The sequence below is a fragment of the Sphaerodactylus townsendi genome, linkage group LG06, assembly GCF_021028975.2.
Source record: "Sphaerodactylus townsendi isolate TG3544 linkage group LG06, MPM_Stown_v2.3, whole genome shotgun sequence".
In the NCBI taxonomy this organism is placed as follows: Eukaryota; Metazoa; Chordata; class Lepidosauria; order Squamata; family Sphaerodactylidae; genus Sphaerodactylus; species Sphaerodactylus townsendi.
This window is the reverse complement of record NC_059430.1, coordinates 118,068,326-118,092,677: the sequence shown is the minus strand read 5'-3', so window position 1 is coordinate 118,092,677 and position 24,352 is coordinate 118,068,326. Positions and strand designations below refer to the sequence as shown.

At 43.6% G+C, this 24,352-nt stretch overlaps 1 protein-coding gene across 1 annotated transcript; it reads left to right on the top strand.

Annotated features, from left to right (window-relative positions):
• The first annotated feature begins 1,646 nt into the window (after positions 1-1,646).
• On the top strand, positions 1,647-2,764 carry LOC125434270 (free fatty acid receptor 2-like). Its single transcript, XM_048499423.1, has one exon. It carries the CDS (start codon positions 1,647-1,649, stop codon positions 2,751-2,753), a length of 1,107 nt encoding a protein of 368 aa, XP_048355380.1. The 3' UTR covers positions 2,754-2,764.
• The last annotated feature ends 21,588 nt before the right edge of the window (positions 2,765-24,352 follow it).

The following is a 24,352-nucleotide window of genomic DNA, read 5'->3' as shown; positions in this document are numbered from 1 at the left end:
TAAAATTAAATGTAACTTACAAAGGAACTTCAAGGGCAGAATTCAATGTGAAACTGCTGAATCAAAATTCATTATCAATTTCAAGACAATGTACCATCCATGGACTACTGGGGAGCTGGATATCCTGGCTCACCATTGACACTAATATTTTACATATCCCACCTCTTACCTATATTAATTACCTCAGATGTACCTCAGTATCTTCTTATTATATCTGCTTATCACATTTCATTGAGCACTAGATTTTATGTTTTGCCTGTCAAACAATATCTGGAAGTGTCTCAGACCCTCTCTGAGAGAACCAAATGTTGTTTAAGTTAGATCTTGTTTAACTCCGAATTTTCTTTATAACATATTCATCCACATTTCTGTTCTGCATATTAATAAGCCTGATGGATGTACACACCTCATGCATCTGATGAAGTGAGATCTGCTGGAATAAATTTTATTATGCATTAAGATGCCACTGATAGACTTTACAGTGCCACTCAATTCTTACGTTGTTTTGGCTGCTAGACATCAACATGACCACATCTCTGTTATAATCATATTAGCTATAAGCATTTCTTAAGCTATAAGATGTATTTCAGCAGTCTGTTTTCCTGGGAATCTTGCAGTAGACTCTAAATTAATTTACCATGTGACAACTGGAATAGTGGTTTGGCTATAATAACCAAATTTTCCTTACCATGACTAACCACGAATGAGTGTGATGGGTATTCTACATTGTGTTCTCTGTTCACATGTGTTAATGACAAGGAATCAGCCAACTAGACCAATGATCTATGTAGGGAGTGACTTAGAACATCACCCAGAATCCGTTGCAGCACACTGTCACTTCTTGACAGATGAACTGATGTTGAAAGTATTCGCTGAAAATAAAAGAACTGTAACTGCCATGGTATATTTCAATTTCAATTTCAATTTATTACAGTCAAAGACCAGCAAATTACAGTCAGGGATCGACAAATTCTATACAGCAAATTATTATTTTAATCTAAGATTGAACAAATGGGAGTGCAGATAGGCCGAAAGACAATAAGTAGGCAAACCCACACATATATGAATAATTTTAACTTGAGTGACTCATTTTAACGCTAAATTATGGAATGGATTAATTTTTACGCTAAGTTATAGATCAGATTTATTTTAATGCTAAGTTATGGATTGGATGTATTTTAACACTAAGTTACCGTATGTATGGGACAAGTGAAACAAATTAGGTCTCAGTGTTGATTTTAGGGTAGTTTATATATTACAATTACACTGGGAATTACAATGTTGAGAGTGTGTATAGAATTTGTTGATCCTTGACTGTAATTTGCTGTATAGAATTTGTCGATCCCTGACTGTAATTTGCTGGTCTTTGACTGTAATAAATTGAAATTGAAAGCCATGGTATATTATTTTTTTTCCCATTTATATCCCACCCTCCCCAGTAGGGCTCAGATGTCTTATTACTCGACTTTTCTTGTTTTTCCCATGGAACTGAATCAAAACTCTTCATTTGCTGGGACCGTCATCCAGTGGTGGGAAGAGTACAAATGTGGTCTTCCCTTGAACTTTGCCTTGAGAATTAAGGAACATGTCTCCTCTCTTAGTTTCACATCTAATTATCATTTCCTTCCCTTACAGAAGCTGAGAGGATGACCAATCTGGTGGTTATTTTTGTAATCTACATCATCACATTCCTGATTGGCTTCCCTTCCAACCTCCTCGCCCTCTACACATTCGTAGTGAAAGTACTTAAGAAGCCAGCCCCCATAGACATCCTCTTGCTCAACTTGACTTTGTCAGATATCATGCTTCTGGTCTTTCTGCCCCTCAAAATGAGAGAGGCTGCCCTAAACAATGAGTGGCCTTTCCACAGGGCCCTCTGCACTGTGACCAGCTGCACTTTCCACAGCAGCCTCTCCGTCAGTACCATTTTCCTCACGGCGATCAGCGTGGACCGCTACCTGGGGGTTGCTTTTCCCATCAAGTATAGGTTGAAACGCAAGCTGGCCTACGCAGTGGCGGCCAGCATCTTCATCTGGGTGTTTGTTGTTTCCCACTGCGGTACAGTCTTCGTTGTGAGGTCCCTGCGCAATGATTCCATACCGTCTTCACAGCTCCCTTCCAACCACGTCGTATGCTTCAAAGCGTTCAATGAGCGGCAGAAGAAGATCATCTACCCCTTCCGGCTCGAAATCTGCATTGTCCTCTTCTGCATCCCTTTCATCATCACCTGTTTCTGCTATGTCAATGTGATCCGCATCCTGGCCTCCCTGCCCAACGTCAAGCCGCGAAAGAAGCAACGGGCTGTGGGCCTGGCTACATTTACTTTGCTCAATTATGCTGTGTGCTTTGGCCCCTTTAACATCTCCCACATTTTTGGAGTAATACATTATGAAGACCCGAAATGGAGAGAATATACCTTCGCCCTCAGTTCCTTCAACACCTGCTTGGATCCTTTCATCTTCTTCTTCTCATCCCATGCCATGCGACGAAACGTTGGTGCCTGCTGGGCTGGCGTCTGCAGTAGATTCCGGCCCATTATACCACGCTGCTCTTTGCCCTGCTGCAAGGATCCCAGAGATGGTGATGAAGGGGGAGGAGCTGTCGGATTATCTTCGTCAAGTGGAATGGGAGGGATTGGCGCATCCACTGAATCCTCCTCCGGTGGCCATGCTGCAAAGATCTGGGAGATCAGTGCGCTGAACCCTGGACAAGAAGCATACTGCACCAAGTTCCAAGGACACATGGCAAATTAAACCAGAGCAGGCTTTTGTGTAGAGATGCTGAATTTCTTTGTCCCAGTTCTGGATTTGTAGTTGTCAATTCAAAATTGCATACTGAATATGATTTTGTTGTTGTTAACATTCGAATCTAGTGGGCATATTTTGCTTGGGATTTGCTTTTTAGACATGACACGAAGCATGATTTCATTCTGCTTCCAGCTGACCCATAGTATAATGAAGTTTGTACAGGCTGGACCTAGCTTCATTTCAATGAAATGACCCGGTCTGAAGCTGTATTGCAGAGCTAGTGTTACATGGTAGTTAGCGTGTCGGCCTACTTTTTGGGAAACCATTGTTCCAATGCCCATTTTGCCGTGTGTGCTGCCCCGAATTCTTCAAAATGAGGGCAGGATTTTTAAAAATGTGAGACAGATTATGAAGGAAAGTTAACCTGTGTGCAGGTAACATTTTCTATTTGTCCAGCATTAGATAGGTGCTGTTTCATATCAGCAAGGAAGCTACAAATGTAATCATAACAAAGGGGAAGGGGTGTTTTGCGTTCATTTCAAGGGCAATAACAGTGGTGGTTTTAATCACTGCAAATCACCACCACCACTCTGGATTTCAGAAAGGTTCTACCTGGTCGAAATGGGGGAAAGGTCAATCAATGCTGATTTCCATGCAAATTCTTTGTAACTATTTAGTCTCCGGGTGGAGGCTATATGTAATCCTACCCAAATTTTAAACTGCAAAAAAGAGCAAGTGAAACTTTTCATGATCTACAGATAAAAACAATCACTTTCTGACCACCCTGCTGTAAACAGGACAGGTTCATGGGCTTGGCCACTCCCCAGGAGCATCTGGGGGTGGAGACATCAGAAAACAGCATCATGTGATACCATGATGTCACTTCCAGTTGTGCACATGGCAGTGGTGTCACAGCACCAGTGGAGCTATAGGAATCTCCCAAATTGCTATAGTGAAAATCATACAGATCAAGGACATTCCAAGAGCAATTTGTGATGCTGTGACATCACCGAATCAAGTAGTGCCACTTCCTTCCACCCCATTTTTGCCCCAGCTGTCCAGAAAGAGGTGACTGGAGCACAAAATGTGGAGGGGGTGGAGGTTTGGGCTCTGTGGCAAAAAACTTGGGAGTCCAACAGGGGTTGATTTGAAAGCTGGTAACTGTAGGTATGGCTTGTGCTTAAAGATCAAGTCAAATTATCACAGCTATGTTGTTACCCGAATTGGTCTGGGGTTTGTTCCCATTTAACTTGGGGGAATTAGCAGGAACAAACCTAGCAATGCAAGAGGATCAGCCTACAAGATCTCCACCAAAGCTTTCTGGAGTTTTTTCCCTTAGAAGACCACAGAAAACCAAGATTTGAAGCTTTAAAATTTTATTTAAATGTAAAATAATAATCTTACACATGCAAGTGGCAAAATACAGACAGAGAGGGAACATTGAAGAAGCCTAAGTTTTGGAAAGAGGTGGAGGATATATGGGAATAGTACAAGTCATTGTCAAAGGTGTGGCAATTACCTGATCAGCACAACCTACCTGAACCAAAGGTAGTCCAGAAGACACTGGGCAAGGGGCTTCTGTTTGGACAGGCTAGATATCGCAAAAATTGACCCTCTGGTGATGCTAAGAGAGCCATTTTTCCAGAACAAAGCAAGGTTTCGGTTCTCAGGAGAGAACAATACTGAGGATGACAGCTCAGATGAGTTAGAGCAGGGGATGGTCCAGTTCTTGATTAGATTTAGGTGGAGTTGATGAATTTACAACTCCAGTGTATTCCAATTCAGACTAAGGTTGGATAGTTGCTGGTTGTTTTGCATATTGAAAGGGAGTAAAGAACATGTCAACTTCTACTGGAATCAAAGTCCAGACCTAGGATTTAGCATCCATCTTAGCCTGTACTGTCCATGACTCCAACATGGATGACTGGTAGGGCACTGTCAGGAAACAGCCCCCCCCCCCCCCCGGTCTTGCCATGGACCTGTTTGCCAACAGTGCATATGTTCTTCATTTAAACACATGAAGTCACCTTAGTTGGACTGAGATTACTTTACTTTCAAGGTCAGTATTGTCTGTTCTGGTTGGCAGCAGGACTGCAGATTTTTTTCCCATTGTCTTTCACAAACTTTTAACTAGATACTGAACCAGGGAGTTTTTCAGCACAAAGCAGATGCTCTACCACTCGGACTTTCCACATAATAGTCTAAACTGGACTCTGATATAGCTGTTCAAGCTGCGCTATGTGAATTCGCGATGGAACCTTGTTTCTGGAATCCCATTCTGGCAGTGAAGAAAATATTACAAATGGGAGAATGAGAGTTCTTCGCATCACAAATAGGGATCTATTGTGTTTTTATAGTCTTTAATCTGCTATTTTTAATTTTCCCTTAGGCCTCCTTCCCCTTTAATTTCCCCTTCTTTTAATATTTACACACTTATCCAATTCCTCTTATGTTCCCACACCTTTTTGTGTTCCCAGTTTTCATCTGCCAGTAGGTGTTTTTAGATATAAATTTACAATTTGAATACATGATATCCTTTTAATTGTAAAATCTTGTTTACCTTATGCTGGTCTATGCTGGTCTATGACCGTAATAAAGATTGATTGATTGATTGATTGATTGATTGATTGATTGATTGATTGATTGATTGATTGATTGATTGATTGATTGATTGATTGATTGATTGATTGATTGATTGATTGTATGAGATATGATGGATGATTGGTCCGATCAATCAGCACTCTTCATATGTTCTTGGATCATGTGATGGATCTCTGCCACAGCCAGAGACTATGCACACGTAGCAATGGAAAAGATGCACCCTGCCTAAAGCATAATGGTTAGTTTGGCTGCAGCATGGATACATATTTTGCACTGGCCTCCATCTGAGCTTTATGATAGCAGACGCCAGTCATCCTGGCTCTTAGAACCTTTGTAATCTGTTTTCCTTGCACCTGGTTGTATTCCATTTCCTCTGTATTCTCCAAATTTCCACCCACATCTCTACTTCTCGTCTGTCAAGTTGCCCTGGGAATCGCTGTACTTTCTAACCCACTTCAATTCAGCAAAGGAGGGAAGGGCGTTTACGAAGGGTTCTGAGCTGGTATGAGCACATTGCAAGGAAATGGCTAGGTGGGGAATCTGTTGGGCCTTTCAGGGTTAGCACTTAGAGGACTTTGGTGGCTGCTACTTGTCATCTTAATGGCAGGTGAAGCTGAGAAGTAGCCTCCTTCCTGTTAGCACTTTGCAGACCAGGCAGATTGGCTCACGTAATGCTCTTTTGGGAACTGAGGTATCCTGTGTTGAAAGAACAGAAAAACAGCCCTTGTGCAAACCTCAGCTTTAATGGTCAGAACCTTCTCCTTTCAGAAGAAGGATGGTGCCCTCTGCAGGAGCAGAGGCAAAACACAAGCAAATAATATGTCATGGGCATCTGTTCTTCAGTGAGCCTGTACAGCATTTTAATGGAGAAAAATATGGCATCAGAGGGACAGATATCAAGGAGCTGAAACAACCCTCAAAAGAGGCATAAGCATTTTAACAAGGCACATAAGGAATGCAATCCACAGAGTGGGAGGTGAAAGTGCTCTGGAGGCAGCAGGATGCCAGTATTCATGCAACTTATAGTGTCACTGAGCTACTCACGTCAGTGCTGAAGAGTGGCCTGGTAGTGCCATATGCAGGCCCCAGTGCAGTGATTCAGTGGCGCTATCCAGTCATGCTGACACATCTCTGGTGCAGTCACCAGTGCAGTGCAAAAGGGGGCATTCTTGGGAGTGGGACTGACATTAATTGGCTCCCTGAACACTTTTAGCCCAGGAATGCTCACGGTTGCCAGTACAAAGCAAATCACAGTGCTGCATTGAAGGTCTGAGACACACCTGATACCCAAAGTGGCGAGAAGTCTCTCCCTTCTAGTGTGGGGAAATTAACTGGAGCAGATTCTTGGCATTGCAAAGGGCCAAGCAACACGGGGTTTTGACAGCACATTTATACGAGAGTCAGCTTTCATATAGAAACACACAGGAGAGTGGATCAAAGTTTAACAAATTTTGTTAAGGGATAAAAATGGGGTACACAAGCACACAATAAAACAGCAGAACACACACAGTCCTGGGATATAGACAGTTGTTAGGGGATAGATGTGGAATAAATAGGGGTAGATGGGGAGGGACAATAAAAGGTATAGTCACCTGACCTTGGTGTAGAATGATCCAATGAACAGAACTGAGCAACCTGCACTTAGCTCTGTGGAACAGTATCACACAGAGAGAGTTGTCCACAGGTACTGAACACTGTCTATTGGGAGAGTGGGCTTCTTATAGGGAGACACGGACCTTCAGCATTATGCAGAGTGATTTTAAATCTCCCTAGACAAAAGGTATTTCCTTCCCTTCCTGGGAATCACAAGAGACAGACATTAACCCTAATGGTAGGTCATCAGTCTAATGGGTTGAGACATCAGCCTGATGTACCCAGGGAGGTTAGCTGAAAAGATTACAGCTGTGACAAAATGACAGTGCAAAGTGAGGTGGTCATTAATTGTATTAGAGAAAGAGTACAACACTAATGAGCACATTAATGCATCCTTTGTCTTCTCCTGGTTGTATGGTCCAGGGCTGGAGATGAGAACTCTCTTCTGGGCACAGTCTTTTCTGTAGACTTAATCCTGTCGGGAAGGGTGTGAGAGAACATTATGCAAGTTGTTTTGGTGGGAGACAACTCCAGACAAAGTTATTTTCCTTGTGGGTACCCAAAACAGGCTTCTATGTTTTGGAACTGCTGTTGGGCATCTCAAGGTTGGCTGAGGTGGTAGAGGTGCAACTGTATTAAAAATAGGGTCTCTCAGTCCACCATAGATCAGTCTGGCAACACTCCCCCCAGCACAGTCCCGCAATACTCCCCCCCATCACAGTCCTGCCTACATGGCAACAGCCAACCAAGCAGCTGGTCAATGGGGAGCCAAGAAATGCTGGCCTAGCACCCTCAGTGTCAGTCAATAGAGAGCCCCTCTCCCCTCCATGTCTGTTGGGACAAGGAACACCCTAGCAGGCGAGGTGTGTGGCCTGGGACATTGTCTGACAGCTACCAGATGTGCAGACTTTTCATGAACAACCCTGGTGGTGGAACAAGCACTGAGGATGACTACATGCCATCAGTCGGACACTTTGCACATTGGGCCAGCACTATGGATAATGGGGTGACATTGACTACTATGGGGCTAATACTAGTAACATTAACCTACCCAAGAGAGCATAGTCCACACCCTGTGTGGATGAGCCATCTCTCTCAAGCTACTTTTCAGGTTCAACAGCTGCATAGCCAGAACCTGATGGAGAGGAGAGTCTAAGACAGGTTGTTACCTTAGACAGATAGTCTCCACTTTACATGGGAAAATTAACTGCAGACTTAATTGACAGGAGGTAACTGAGATCAATAACCAGGTTAATCCTGATGGAAACTCTTGAATAAAGAGACAACAATAATAACAGATTTTATTAATAAAATGAGGTCAAAATTGTATATTGTGGAACAAGTGACACTGGAGATTTTTGATATAATAACAAAAAAATAAACTGTGGCAAGATAAACAGAGCGAAATTTTGAAGATATGGACAATATATGCCGACTGGATGAAAGAAGCTGGAGTCAATGAAGAGATATGGGAGAAGAGATTACAAAGAATGAACTTACTGCTGTTCGTTTGATAAAATTATGCAGAAATATGGGGGGAGGGGAAAAAGGGGAAAATGTATTGTTTGAAAACGAATGAAGAACAGTATTAATATAAAAAGGAATATTCAAATGATACAATAAAAATTGTATATTGTTTGATTATATACACTAACATAAAACACACTCAAGAGCAAACTATAGGAAAAGGAGAATATAGGAAAAGGAGAATATAGATCTCTGAGGATGAGTGATATTTACCAACCTAGAAGAGGTGAGGTCACCTGAAGGCAGCACTGCAGAGAGAAATGGCCAGCATTTTCCACAGCAATGGACAAAGGTCCACACAAGATCCAAATCTGCAAGATCCAGATTCAAATCTCCACTCGACCATGAAAGCTCACCGGGTGATTCTGTGTCAGCCAAGTCTACCTCACAGGGTTGTTGTGAAACTACGATGAAGACTGGGAGGACAATGTCGTAAGCCATTTTGAGTCACTGTTGGGAAGGAAATTAGGGCACAATTATATAAAATAAAATCATGAAGTATAATCCAATATGAGATGCCATGTGTAGAGAGGACTTGAGGTTGACTGGGGCTGGGGTGGGGGATGAGGCTTATTTATGAAGTTTAGTCTTCAGAAATCAGAAGATGGAACCTTGCAGAGTACGCTAAAACCTAAGGTTACCTGCTGGTTGCTGCAGTGACTTTTGAGAAGGCTGACACCTCTCGACCACAGCCAACACACAGTCCAGGAAGTGGCATTTCTGACCACAAAGCACTATGTTTAGCTCACATCTCTTATCTTTATCTCCTCTTCTGCCCTAGTACACAAACAAAACTAGAACGGCCCTTTTATGCTCAGAAATGTCATGCATGGGCATATTCTACCAATGCTGAAAGACCATCAACACATCCCTTGCTCAAATCACCCACTCTTTGCCCTATACTACACGAATTGATTGCCCTACAAAAACATGTAGCTAAATATTTAGTACATTGTTATCCTGTCCTTCCTTGGGGCTCAGGTGACCTGCATAGGTCCCCCCCATCCCCCATGTTATCCTCGAACAACCCTTTGAATTAGGCCGAGAGTGCATGACTGGACCAAGGTCACTCAGTGAACTTTGTAGCAGAGCGGGGGTTTGAACCTGATTCTCCCACATCCTTATCCAGCACTCTGACCACTACACCATGCTGGCTCTATATAATAGCTGCTTTAATCAGGTCTAGCCTGCAGAACCTATAATGCAGGTTTCCCACAACATAGTGCCAATGAGACCATGGCACCTACCATGATTTCCCCAGCACCTATCAGGCTGATCTAGTGGTTAAAAGCAGGTGGTCTCTAAATTAGAGAACCAGGTTTGACTCCCCAATTCCTCCACATTAGCAGCAGACTTTAATATGGTGAACCCAGATTGTTTCCCCATTCTTCATGAAGCCTGTTGGGTGACCTTGGGCTAGTGAGTCACAGTTCTCTGAAACTCTCTTAGTCCATCCTACTTCCCAAGGTGTTTGCTGTGAAGAGAGGTAGGAAAGGAGTTTGTAAGCAGTTTTGAGACTCCTTATGGTTGAGAAAAGTGGGGTATAAATCCAAATTCTCCTCCTGCTCTTCTTCTTTTCAAAAAGTGAGAGGCTTGTAAACAAGTCTCACTTTTGATTGTCCTCATTCAAATAAAAGGTTTTACCTCAGCTGCCAAGCAACTGCAGCCACTGGAGAATTCAAAAAACTGGGAAGAATTCCTTAGCACCACTGCACTCCCATTCACCCAGGCCTGAGCAACTGTAGCCATGAGATGTTTTTTCCAAAGAAGAGAGGGAAATTGGATCAGAATCTCTTAGAATCCAGAAATTCTGGGCTGTTGTATGAGGGGAGATAAGGATTCTGAAGTTCACTCCCTCCTTCTCCAGGCTTGGCTTTCTGGCCTCTCAGTAGCTGGGTGATGCTTTCAATACTAATCGTGACAGACCAACGGCCAGACTGTGGTTTGCCATGAAATTCATTTACTAAGTGAGGAGGGAGTAGGGATGCTAGACTTCAGGTGTGACATTCATATTCCCTGGAATTACATCTCCTCTCCAGACTATAGAGATCAGTTCTCCTAGAGAAAATGGATGCTTTGTGTCAGGCTCTCGAACGTGGAAATAACAGAGACTGTAGGAAAGTCCTAAAGCAGTTTATTTCTAACAACGCATACAGTAACAATAGAAAGCTGAATCTAAGCTCTCCCGCTTAGATCCAGAGATTATTTTATTATTATTATTATTTATTCAATTTCTATACCGCCCGATCCCCAAAGGGCTCCGGGCGGTGAACAACATAATATATAAACAATAAGCAGGAGCAAATCCGGTACAATACAAACATAGGCTCCGTCAATAAAACATAAAATACATAAAAACAGCGGCTAACAAGAGGCGTCCAGGCTCAATTTAAAAACCCACCCCAAGAAGGGGGGGACGGCAGGCCCCTCAATATGAGGAGCTCTGTTGTACCAGTGCCTAAGCAGGAGCAGTGGGGGGGCACCATATCAGCGGCTGGACACTCCAAAGGCCCAGTGGAACAACACAGTCTTACAGGCCCTGCGGAACTCACCAAGGTCCCACAGGGCCCAGACAGTTGGTGGGAGGGTGTTCCACCAGGCCGGGGCCAGCGCTGTAAAAGTCCTGGCCCGTGTGGAGGCCAGCCGCATCATTGAGGGGCCGGGGACCACCAGCAAATTGGCCTCTGCTGAACACAGAGGCCGAGTAGGGACATATGGGGTGATGCGGTCCCGAAGGTACGAGGGTCCCAGACCGCATAATGCCTTGAAGGTCAGAATCCACACCTTGAAGATGATTCGGAATTCAAACGGGAGCCAATGCAGCTGGCACAACACAGGCTGGATATGCTCTCTAAAGGCACCTCCTGTGAGCAGGCGCGCAGCTGCATTTTGGACCAGTTTTAGTTTCCGAATCAAACGCAGGGGAAGGCCCGCGTAGAGTGAGTTACAATAGTCTAGCCTGGAGGTGACCGTTGCATGGATCACGGTGGCTAGGTCCGTTTGAGAGGAGAGGGGGCCAACCGCCGGGCCTGACGAAGATTGAAAAATGCAGTCCGGGTTGTAAGGGCCACCTGGGTCTCCATTGAAAGAGACGAATCCAGGTGGACCCACAGACTGCGAGCGGAGGAGGCTGGCGCCAATGAGGCCCCCTCCCACACCAGCGGCTGGAAATCCCGAGCCTCTCCCTCACGGCCCAGCCATAGGATCTCCGTCTTCGATGGATTCAGTTTCAGCCTGCTCTGCTGCAACCAACCAGCTACCGCCTCCAAACAATGCTGTAGAGCCGCAGGGGCGGCAACTGCTCCCCCCTCCATCAACAGAATGAGCTGAGTGTCATCGGCATATTGATGATAGATCAGCCCAAAACTCCGTACCAGCTGAGCAAGTGGTCGCATATAGATGTTAAATAATAGCGGGGATAGTAGTGCCCCCTGGGGTACTCCGCAATAAAGCGGGCACTTCCGAGAGGCTTCATCCCCACACCACACTTGCTGGCTCCGGGCCCGGAGAAACGAGGCAATCCACTGAAGGACAGTGCCCTGTACCCCGGACACGGCCAGGCAGTGGGTCAAAAGGTCATGATCGACCATATCAAACACTGCGGTAAGATCTAACAAAACCAGCAGTGCCGATCCACCTCGGTCCAGCTGCATACGGAGTGTATCTGTGATGGCGACAAGAGCAGTCTCCGTCCCGTGCCCAGCACGGAAGCCGGACTGGAAGGGGTCAAAGGCCGATGCGTCATCCAGGAAGCCCTGAAGCTGCTCCAACACCACTCTCTCAATTACCTTCCCCAGAAACGAAAGATTCGAAACGGGGCGGTAATTGGCCAGATCGCCAGGATCTAATGATGGTCTTTTCAAGAGTGGGTGGACCACTGCCTCCTTCAACCCATCTGGAAAGACTCCTTGCTCAAGGGATCCATTGATGATGTTCAACAGATGGGGTCATAGCTCCGCCTGGCAAGCTTTAATGAGCCAGGAGGGGCACGGATCCAGAGGACAGGTAGTAGGTCTAACAACAGCCAAGGCCCTGTCGACAGTGGCTTCGGAGAGCAGGGAGAACTGGGCCAAACTTGGGCCTGAAGACGGCAAGGGAGCCTCCAGTTCACTAATTGTAGATAATGTGGTGGGGAGGTCCTGGCGAAGCGACGTGATTTTATCGGCAAAAAAGCTCATGAATGCCTCACAGCTAATAACCAATCGACAATTTGTAGACCCTTCCGATAAGGAGGTCAAGGACCGAATTATACAGAACAATTGAGCCGGGCGGGAGCTAGCAGATGCAAGAGAGGAGGAGAAGAAAGCCCTCTTCGCCTCCTTCGTTGCCATCTCATAGGCTTTCATAAACGTCCTATAAGATGTTCGCGCAGCGCCGTCACGAGATCTCCTCCACACTCGCTCTAGTCGTCTAAGCACCCGTTTCATATGGCGCAGCTCCTCGGTATACCAGGGAGCCTGCCGAACACGGGGGCGAAGAGGATGCCGGAGGGCAACAGTCTCGATGGCATCGGAGAGCCGGGAGTTCCAGTCCTCCACCTGCTCATCGAGCGTGCCGGTGGGTTCAGGGTCCCGCAGAGCATGCAGGAAACCAATTGGATCCATAAGTCTCCGCGGGCGGGCATAAATCTGCCCCTCGCCTAGACGGGGTTGACGCGGCAAGTCCATCCGAACCCTCAAGGCATAATGGTCGGACCATGGCACTCTATCTATAGAGGATATGACCATATCAACCCCCAGACCAAACACCAGATCCAGTGTGTGACCGGTCTCATGGGTGGGGCCAGAACTTACCAAGGAGAGGCCCAGTGTCACCATGGATGACACCAAGTCCGCAGCCGCTGTACATGAGGCGGCGTCGACATGGACATTGAAGTCACCCAAGACAATAAGTCTGGGGAACCTCGGTGCCCAGTCCGCCACCACCTCCAGCAGCCGTGGCAGACTGTCCCTCGGTTCGCTAGGCGACCGGTACACCAAGAGGACAGCCATCCTCTCCGAGGCCAACCACTCCAGGCCGACACACTCCAGGCCAGTAATCTCTGGAACGGGGGCAGCCCTGAAGGGAATGGAATCTCGGATGAACATTGCTACACTGCCCCCCCGGCCCTGTGTTCGTGACTGGTGGAGGCACGCGAAACCTGGTGGCACGACCTCGCCTATATCCTTCAACACCCCCCATTTGTCCCACACCAAATGTGCCTTACAATTTCTACAACATTTGCACTACAGATCTTCAAAGAACCTGGGAACCGTTCGCACCTTCTTGCAGGAGAGCTGGCGCCAGGGAGTTGCCAGGATAGGAAGAGGGAAACAGAAAAGCAGTTACAGGAAAACATTAGCAATTCTTACACAGCAAGACATCTGGGCACTGACAGGCTTGGTCCTGACACTTTGGAGGATGAACTCTCTGGTACTGTACCCCACTGTACTCCACCCACAAATCTCCAGGAGTTTCCCAATCTTGAGCTGGAAACCTTATCCCCCAGTGGTGGCCAGGGGGGACTTGACAATCCAAATTTGGAGGGTGGCCATCATGCTCAGCATTCCACCAGCAAATATCCAGGAATTTCCCAACCCAACGCTGGCAACCCTAATCTCAGGTCACCTTTTTGGTTTGACACCCCATTGGACTGGAAGAACTCTGCAATAGGGTAGGAGAATGTATATGGCTGCTAACTTCCAGGTGGTGCCTGGAGTTACCCAGCAGCTGAGCTTCACCAGTAGTGCCTCAACTCAGGGTCCCTTGCTGACCAAGGAAAGAGACAGAGTGAGGCAAAGACCAGGCCTTGGGCCCCAACAGCACTTCCTTCAGGAGAAGGTAACCCACCCTGAATGGCCAGACTTTCCTGCTGATTTAACCAGGGTTTGGTGGGTTGGAGTGCCAACTTACAATGAAACAATGAGGGGGGAATCTTACTTTTTCCATGGCAAAATGCAAAAGCAAAATACACTTGGCTATGCTCTGACAACCACTGATCACATGCCTCCTGTATAAACAGAACCAACAAGCCCATCATATCCAATGCAGAACCAGTGAATCTGAGTAGAACTACAGGTCGACATGGTAAAGCCAACAGAAGCAATTTCAAACCAGAGAATCCTGGCAGAACTTAAGCAAGAGGTCACCTCTGCAAGCCCAGCAGAACCAATGATCATCCACAGAAGCCCAGCAGAACCTGGGAAAAAGTGCAGCTACGCAAGTCCAACAATCCCTTTTGCCTGTGACAGCTATCTCCTTCACTCTTCCCTCCTATTACCTGGGAAATTTTATGTAGTCTCACTGGAGTATAATACCATCTGTGGAATACTTTTAAAAATTATTTTTGGTTTATTGAAGCTGTATATTTATTATTCTTTCTTCAAATGTCTTCTCCAGTGTGATGAGGCATCCACAATCTTGTGCCCATTTTTGACTTGTTTGGATTTGGTTTTATAATTTAGGAGTAATGTATAAGTTTTTTTATTAATTTCTGATTATCTTTCAACAGAGCCTTCTCCAACTCATTTTCTGTTATTTGAAATCCTCTTTTTTTGTCAACTAAAAGATTCTTGATATTGTAGGTAACTGAGCCATTGGCAATGTTCAGTTTGATTAATTGTTTCCATTCTTTCTTTTAGCTTAACTTCTCCATTTGTTGTCTTTAATAGATCTTTATATCTCAGCCACATATCTTTTTTTCTGCAAATTCCCTTATTTTCAGTGACTCAACCCTAGAAATCCAGTTTGGTGTTTTATCATTAAAAATGTATTTGTATTTATTCCAAATTTTCACGAAGGCCTTCCTAATTAAATGTGAGTTAATCATTATTTATTCTTTATATTCTCTTGCAGTTATCAAAAATGGCTTTTAAAACAGCTTAGAGGGATGTAGTAACAAATAGAAAAGATATCAACAGTAAATAAAAATTTTATGGGGAAAGTATACTCAGCTGAGCCTGATCCAGATAAGATGCCAGGGCATCTTGTTGAAGCTCAAACAGTCACAGCTTTCACAGATGATGCTGCAGCAGATCTCTTTTGGGTCTTTCCAAAGCAGGCAGTTGACTAAGTTCACATGCACTGTCAAAATATTGTCTGGTGCAGGAAAGAAAGATCTTTTGGCCTTTCAGGGGAAGCAAAGGAATGAGGAGGCTTTAAGCAGAGACAGCAAGGAAAAAATTACTACCAATCACCAGTTTACCTAGCAACTGCTTGAGAGAGTAGGAGGAATTCACATTTAATTACATTTTTAACAGCATGCTTTTCACTTTGCTTTCTCAGAACGTCAATAGTGTATTAGATCATTGCATTTACAAGTCCCAGCTGATGTTCGGCAGCATCACCGACAACTACTTGCTAATTCTGGCAGACTGAGATACCAATTCAGGCTCAGCAAGCAAAGGCTGCTTGAAAAACTGCACCTTGACCAAAGCCACAACCAGGAAGTGGTCCAATCGTTCTTGCAGTGTGCAGAACCTATCTAGTTTCACCTTTTCCTACCCTTCTCTGCAGCTGCTCAAAAGCACAACACAAAATCAGAAAGTCACAATAACATAAAGACATATTATAAACTTTGTCCAGACCACCCAAACAATGAAAGTACAACCATATATCCTGATGAAGAAACAATTATGGGGATTGTCCTACTGCCAAACAAAACATTATGCTAATTCTCCCATTAAAATGGATTGCCCTGTAAAAATAGCTATATCCATTTACTCCTGCTTGCAAAACTATGGCATGACATGCCAACAGCAGCCAGAGATTGCTGCTTGCTGGGTGTTGGGCCCCTTCCCTGTTTTTGTAGTTCCAGGAAAGCAAAGCAAACTAATGGCATTGAGGAATCCTTGCTGATCCACCAGATGTGGATGGTAATTAGCAGGTGATATGGTTTAGAGAACTGATTTTGCCCATGGTTTGGCTCTTACCACCTTTTCATTGATGCAGAAGGCAGGCACAGTGATCGCAATGAATTCCCTTCTTATTTCTCAACCCATCTGCCTTTAACAATTGGTTCCAATGGTGGGATTCAAATAATTTAACAACTGGTTGTTGATAAGCACCATTTTAACAACCGGTTCTGCTGAATTGGTGCGAACCTGCTGAATCCCACCACTGAACCAAATTCATGATTTTGTATGGGGGGATTAGATGACTCAATACGGATAATTTCGAAGTGAAATGGACCAATATATTAAATAAGTGCTCAATGGATCTGATGTTATTGATAATAGAGACTGCATTGGAGGAGGAGGAAAAATTAAATAATGAAATTTTAAAAAACAGAGATGAACTGAATAGCACATCCACTGCAGACATGTTTAGGGATAAGCTGGGAGAGATAGAAAAGGAAATTAAAGTGTTTAAGGACAAACTAATTGAGTTCAAAAATAAAAAAACATTTGAGAGATTATGAGAATAACAAAGTTTATCAGTGGCAGTATGAGACCACACCAAAACCGAAGAGAGCGACATGGGGGGACAGATACAGCTCGTCTGAGAATGAAATGACAGATAAGGAGGAAGGACAGGACCTTACTAGATCTATGGAGAGGGGAAGGACAGATAGACAAATGTTAAATAATGAGAGGTGTACATCTGACAACGAGAGGAAAAGGGGCGCACGACCGAGACAACAGACTAATTTTTTCAAGGGTCTTGGAAAAGCAAGAAGAAAACCTAGTGGTGAACCTATCATCTAAGTCCTTGACATTTGAGTAATCCTGTATATTGAATTTGGGACTGGGATATGTTATTACACCTAAATACGATGAGTACCAGACCAGAATATATCTATTTAAATTCATTAGACTTGTAAAATTAAAAGCTTTTTTCAGAGACACACAATTGAATGACTACATTGAAAATGAAATGGATAAATTTAAACCCAAATTGACCTTTACACCAATGATCCAGGACCCTAATATCTCTACTTTCAAGAGACTGATTCTTAGACACTTAGAACAATTGGAATCTAGGAAACAGAGTATAAAATCTTTTCACAATTTCAATAATTGTGATATGGAAATATTAAATAGGTTCATGTCAAACCCTGATATTATTATCAAAGAGGCTGACAAAAGAGGGGTGATAGTTGTTTTAGACCGAGATGACTATATAACAGAGATAAACCAACAATTACATAATTCCACAACAATTGCATAATGCCACTAAAAGAAGATCTACGGACCATATTGTGTCCATGATTAAAATAATTATTCAGGAAGCAGTCCTAATGGGTTGGATAAATGAGACAATTGGCAAATATCTAAATAAGACATACCTTAGAACCATGCTGGTGAACCTTTGGCAATCCAGATGTTATGGACTACAATTCCCATCAGCCCCTGCCAGCATGGCCACCATAAATCCACAAGACCACCTCCAGGTAGACCTATAGTGTCTGCCTCAGCTTCTGTATTAAAACCCCTATCCAATTACATTGATTCGTTCCTTCAACCCTATGTTAAATGCATGGGTTCATACATTAAAGACACAGGTGACTTAATATCAAAATTGGAAGGTACAAATTGCCAGAAGGGGTCAGTATGGACGTGGAATTGTTGTACATTAATATCCCTCATGACGAAATTAGGAATATCATACTGAACATTTTAAGTGAAAGGGAGGTTTCCACTCCCCCAGTTCATTTCCTAATCAATATAGTAGAAACTATACTTTAAAAAAAACCTATTTCAGATTCAACAATGATTATTATATGCAAATTAAAGGGTTAAGTATGGGGTCAAATTTTGCACCTAGTGCAGAGAATTTATATATGGATTGCTTCGAAACAAGTTTTATAATGAACCTCCCAAACAACCCTTTTCAAAAATATATACAAGTCTATAAGAGATACATTGATGACCTCTTATTTATTTGTAAATGCAGGCTTGAAATTGAACTCTTTACAAATTGGCTAAATGAACGTCATCCATCCATACAATTCATGGCGGTCACAGACACAAAATGCATCAATTACTTGGATACCACCATAAACATTAGCCTACATATTTTCTTTGTCATAAGCCCACAGATAAGAATCATGCTTTACCACTCGTACCATCCACAACATTTACAGGATAACCTACCATATAGTCAGCTGTTGAGAATAAAAAGGAATGCTACTAAAGATGAAACATTTCAAGCAGAAGCTGGGAAGTTATTGCAACAATATTATTCAAGGAATTATCCAATGCCGGTGCTTCGGAGGGCTTGGGAACATAGAAATTTATTGCTATGTCAACAACTATTAGCACCAAAAGAAAAACAGAAAATGGAACCCAGAATGAGATGGGCAATTAACTATACTCCTGTAGCACAGGAGATTAAAAATATAGTTATGAAACATTGGTATCTTGTATCGAACATTCTTGGTTGCCAAATATCACTTCAAATAGAATTTAGAAAAATAGTCAATCTTAAGAAGAAATTAGTGCATCTGGATTTTAGACCTGCAATTAAGAAAACCCATCCATTTTAGGACATTACAAATGCGGCCATTGTAGTATGTGCACTCAATCCCATAATACCAAAATAATTGTTGATCCAGGCACTAAATATAAATGGCAATTACAACAATTCTCAATGTGCAATACGACTAAATGTGTGTACTTCTTAAAATGCACATGTCAACACATTTAAGTGGGAATGACGACCAGATCCCTCAGACTTAGACTTTTAGAACATGCCTCAAATATCAGAACAGGGAAGGAGGAAGAACCTTTGGTCCAACATTTCAAACAGGCAAGTCATACGGAAAAGGATTTCACCTTTGCTATCCTATACTACTGTAGTCAGTTATCTGACAAATGGGTAGATATAAAAAAAACAATTGTTACAGAGGGAAGCAAAATGGATTTTCAGATTTCAAAGCCATTTAAATCATGGGTTGAATAGGGACCTAGATTTATCATGTTATTTATGAATCAGTGCCAAGTTTGAATCACATTCCACTTCCTCCAACCATCTGTATACAGCCCTAACAACCAGAGCATAATGCTGCTCAGTGGGCATACACTGATGGAGCACAGACAGGCCTGTGATGTATTTAATGGGATGTATAACACCCAGGTGATGTGAGGTTAAATATGCTGAGGTACATACTTTCATAGAAGAAGAAGCTGGTAAGAGGGCAGAGGGAAGGCAGAAGAGGCCAGGTGGGAAAAGACCACCACCATCTTGAAGGGCAGAAAAAGCAGAAGGATGATATCTGAAATGGTCAAGTTGAGCAAAAAGATGTCTCTTGTGCCCCTTCCGCACACGCAAAATAATGCTTTTTCAAACCACTTTCACAACTGTTTGCAAGTGGATTTTGCCATTCCGCACAGCTTCAAAGAGCACTGAAAGCAGTTTGAAAGTGCATTATTCTGCATGTGCGGAATGAGCCTTGGAGTTGACTCATGGCGCAGTTTCACCAGGATTGTGTAGAAGGCCAGGAGGTTGGACGGAACACCAGTCAGGAAGATAAAGAGGGAGACAGCAAAGACAGAGTTCTCTGAGGCTGTCTTCCCAGCTTCTGCAAGCAAAAGAAGGGATCATTAGCTCTTGAAACCAGTCAGGATATTTCTTCCCTACATCTTACAGGAAGATCCAAGGTGAAAAATTCATTTGTGATCTTCTCCTGTTTTATCAGGAAAGGTTGTTCTGTCCCCCTTATGATTTCAATTCTGTTCCATGGTCATAGGAAAGAAATAGTTAACCAGTCATTTGAGACATGACATACTTTTGGTAGTTTTCACACTTCCTGGCTTTGCCAAGCAATTTCTACTAGGTTATCTGCCACAGAACCCACAGGTTATTATACAGGCTGCTGGTTGATGTTTTAGGGCATCTATTTCATGAGGAATACTGAGGAGGCTGTGTAGCACCCAGTTCTCAAATTAAACGTGAACAGACTTCATAGATTCCTGCAGCAAAGCATCACAAGAGAAGCTGTGTTGTATAATCAAGCTGTCCTTCAGGATCTTCTCTTTCAAATCTGCTGACTAGTGGCCATTGAAACAGAACCATCAAAAAAGTGGGCATATACTGACATAAACACAGGGCATCAAAATATTAAGGGCACGTATGCTATAGGTGAAACCGAAGCTAGCATCGGCAAATGCGTCACTCAAACCACATCAATCTTCCCCCGATTCAATGCAGACTTTGCTCACTGGGACAACTGTGGGTTACCTTTTTTGGCTCAGTTTTACTAATAGACGCACCAGTGTCACTTTCCTCTATTCTAAGTGCAACTTTCCACCGCCTGTTCAGTAAATGCCGTAATGAGCTGGGATGGATGGGGATTGCCCAGTATTTCTCTTTGCATGGTAATTTGCTTGGGCAAGCATTTGAAAACACAACATCTTTTTAGTAACTGCATGAACCACAGGCTTCAACTGTAAACCAAGCTTCTTAATCCAAAACATACAAAAAATGGATTTAAAAAATACTATGCAAAGGACACAATCCAGAAAATGTGAAACACTTTGAAGCTGTCTCAAGCAGGTTTACTGGAGAGATTGATAGCAGAATTGAGTGGTGCTACTCAGAGTAGAACAAGTGGTCTTGTACAGCAAACCCCCACCTTCATGAAGAAAAACTCCACACAGCTGTTTCTTTCAAAAGAAGGCTTTTACCATTGAGTTGCTCTATGTACAAGAAACTATATACAACGTAGAATAAGCAGGTATATTAAGCAGTCCAACAAAGTGCTTCGCCATGCACTTGTTTCCCTAAGGAATACAGACACAGTACAATACAGTTGCTTATATATATGGTCCCACCAATCATTGGAAAGGTCACTTGAATCTGGTTATAACCGGTTCTCTAGCTGTCAGATCATTCCTTTCTTGCTGACTCATACCTCTGCTGGATAGGATATGATCACCATGATCTAACTGTCATGACAGAGGTAGCATTGAAATTTTCTAAACAAAGACCTATTTATTTCAAGGGGAAACGTATACCTATATCTTTCCTGGAATCCACAAAGAGATTTAAACATATTGAGAATTGCTTGAATCTGGCTCCAAGCAAGTGATTTAGAGAGGTACAGTAATTTCTTCTTCATGGCCGGGGTCATGGCGTGATACCCTCTGTGATGTGGAAATCCACGTAAAACATTTTTGGCCCACCCTTTATATCAGATGGCTGATTTTTTTTCCTTCATGTTAACATTAAAAAAAGCAATTGTGTATATTTATGGTATTAAAAGATAAAATATGTCAATATTATACAATGCTACACATATTTTTGATGCATTTCTGAGTTTCTAAACTTTTTCTGTGTCGTCTGCTGGTCGTCTCGTAATGTCTGCAACTTCTGCAAAACTTCCAAAAAACTTCCATTTAATTTCTCATACTGATTCACCATATATCCAAACTGTGATGGGAAAAGTCACCAAGTGGAAGGGATAATGGTATACATAGAATGTCCTGCATTTATGTTCATTTAACCATCTATTTATATTTCTCCTTCCTTTATACCACGCCTTTCTCCCAAAAGAAGACTCAGGGTGGCTTACATTTTTTCTCCCTGGCTCCATTTTTATCCTCACACCAACAACCTCCTGAGGTAGGTTAGGCTGAGCGCGTGTGATTGTCCTAAGGTCAACCAGCAACCTTCCATGGCAGAGACTTTAAACAGGGTCTCCTGTATTGTAATCTGACACTCTAACCACTATACTATGCTGACTGTCTTGTTGTAGGTGAGACTGATAAACAAGCCACCCTGCTGCATGTCTGAACAAATTGTTGAACTCAGGATGATCTGGTGATCTTTGGTTTCAGTGGAAACATTCTGCAGTTTTTCAGAAACGAGGGCAATTGGCAATAATTTCATTTCAGCTACCAGCCATTTTGGCTTTTGTTGACAGTTTAGCTCTGTATTTTGTGAGCCAGAAGTCAGACAGCAACCTTCTCCCACTCCCTCCCTGCCCCTCACTGGCTTTGCCCCATTCATCTGTCCCCCTGAATGGAAGGCAGCCATCCAGTTCAACAGGGATTCATTCAAAAACAGGACCTTCATTGGAGAGTGGACAGTTTCCTCTTCAGCGCCATCAAAGCCTCTATAGAGCCTACCATTTTCTTCTCTTCCTCCGAGGCAATGTGGCAAACCTTTACTAGCTTTTATTTATTTATTTATTTATTTTTTAGGCTTTTATACCGCCCCATCCCCGGAGGGCTCTGGGCGGTGTGGAGTATCCTGTGCCACAAACCCCAGACTTTGATGCTGTGGTGCTCTTGGCCCCACCACGAATACACAGGCAACAAGGAAGGAGCAAACCAACCCTCTAGTTCAGACCTCCAGAGTGGAAACAAAGGAACTGATGCTGATATGCAAACTTTGAAAGACTAGACCCAAGACTTGGAAAACCAGAGCTCTGAGCATTCCCCAGCAAGTGCAATGCACAAAACACCAAAACAGCTCAGGAAGCACGGGTCCAAAACAATTCAAAATCTGGCATATCACCTGAGTTCCCCCATGCAAAATTAATGTTCCCATAATGAACGTGATTTTTTTCTCCGAATTCTATATTGAATTGTTTCTCAGTGTCAGCATGAACACTTCCTATAATGGACCAATGATTTTCAATTTCAGTCACCAGGCACTTCTCCACAGTGTTTGGGAGCGGTTTGGTCTTACAGAGATGAATAAGGCAAGTTCTTTGGCTGTCAAAAGAAGGGGGGGGGGCTTCCTTGCTGAGTTTGCCAGATCTAGCAGGTGCTAAAATCACAAGAGGCCGGAATTGAGGAGAAACCAAAGAGAAATGAAACAGAAGATTTTGCAGGGAATAAACCGTAGCAAAAGGAACCTGTGGCTGTATCTAAATAAAGTAAACCCCCCTCCTTAACAATCCTAGACAAATACTGAAGGCAATTAGAAAAGAGGAAGATGGAACATGAAATGGCTGGACTTGATATAGGAAGCCTTCAGTTTGCAAAATCTGATCAAGGCTGTTAATGATGGGGCATTTTGGAAGTCATCAATTCATAGGGTCGCCATAAGCTGGAAGAGACTTGGTGGCAATCACACACACACACCCAACAATGCTAATGCAAAAGTGTGTGATGTCGCACTGAACTTTCCCCCATCCATTTCATTCTCTGACATTTGCAGGGGAAACTTGAATATGATTATATCTGGAAAGGTCTTGTTATGATTATCACGGAGATCAGGCTGGAATAACTTTGTCATGCTATTGCTGGAAAGAGGTAAATGGATAACATCACAAAGGGCAGACTTTTATTGCCACGGTTGCTTAGACACAGTTCAAGTTAGGATCTCTTGATGGAAGTCCTACTGGTCAATAGTTTGATTATGATAAGTGATTTTTATACTGTAGCTCATTATTAGGGAAGATAAGAAATTAATCTGTTGTGATGATTATTAATTTTATGCTAAGCTCTTGAGGTGAAGGGCAGCATATAAAACTAACAGAATAATAAATACTATAGCTGGCGACGTTACTGTGTTTCTGTTTGTGCTGTGATTTCGTGATTCTGAGTTTGCTATTTGCGATGACTTTGAATCAGTGCAATAAAAGTATCTGGCCCTTTCCACATGGGCCAAAAACGACGGCCTAGGGGCGGTAAAAACGCCGGCCCCAGGCCGCCGTTCGCACAGGCGGCGCTGCTGCAACGCAGCGGCGCCGACCTGACAGAGCTTCCCCCCCCAGGGCGGCGTCAGGCCACCCTAAACAACAACCCTTTAAAGGGTTGTTGTTGGGGGGAAAGGGTCTTCCCGGCGGCGCGGTGCGAACCGCGCCTCCGGGAACACGCTGTCTCCCTGGCCCGTCCCACTCACCTTGTCCCTGTCGTCGCCTGCTGGCCGTCGAAGCCCCACCCACACTGTCCTCCGACCCCTGGAGGTCGGAGGACAGCGTGGGCGGGGCTTTGACGGCCAGCAGGCGACGA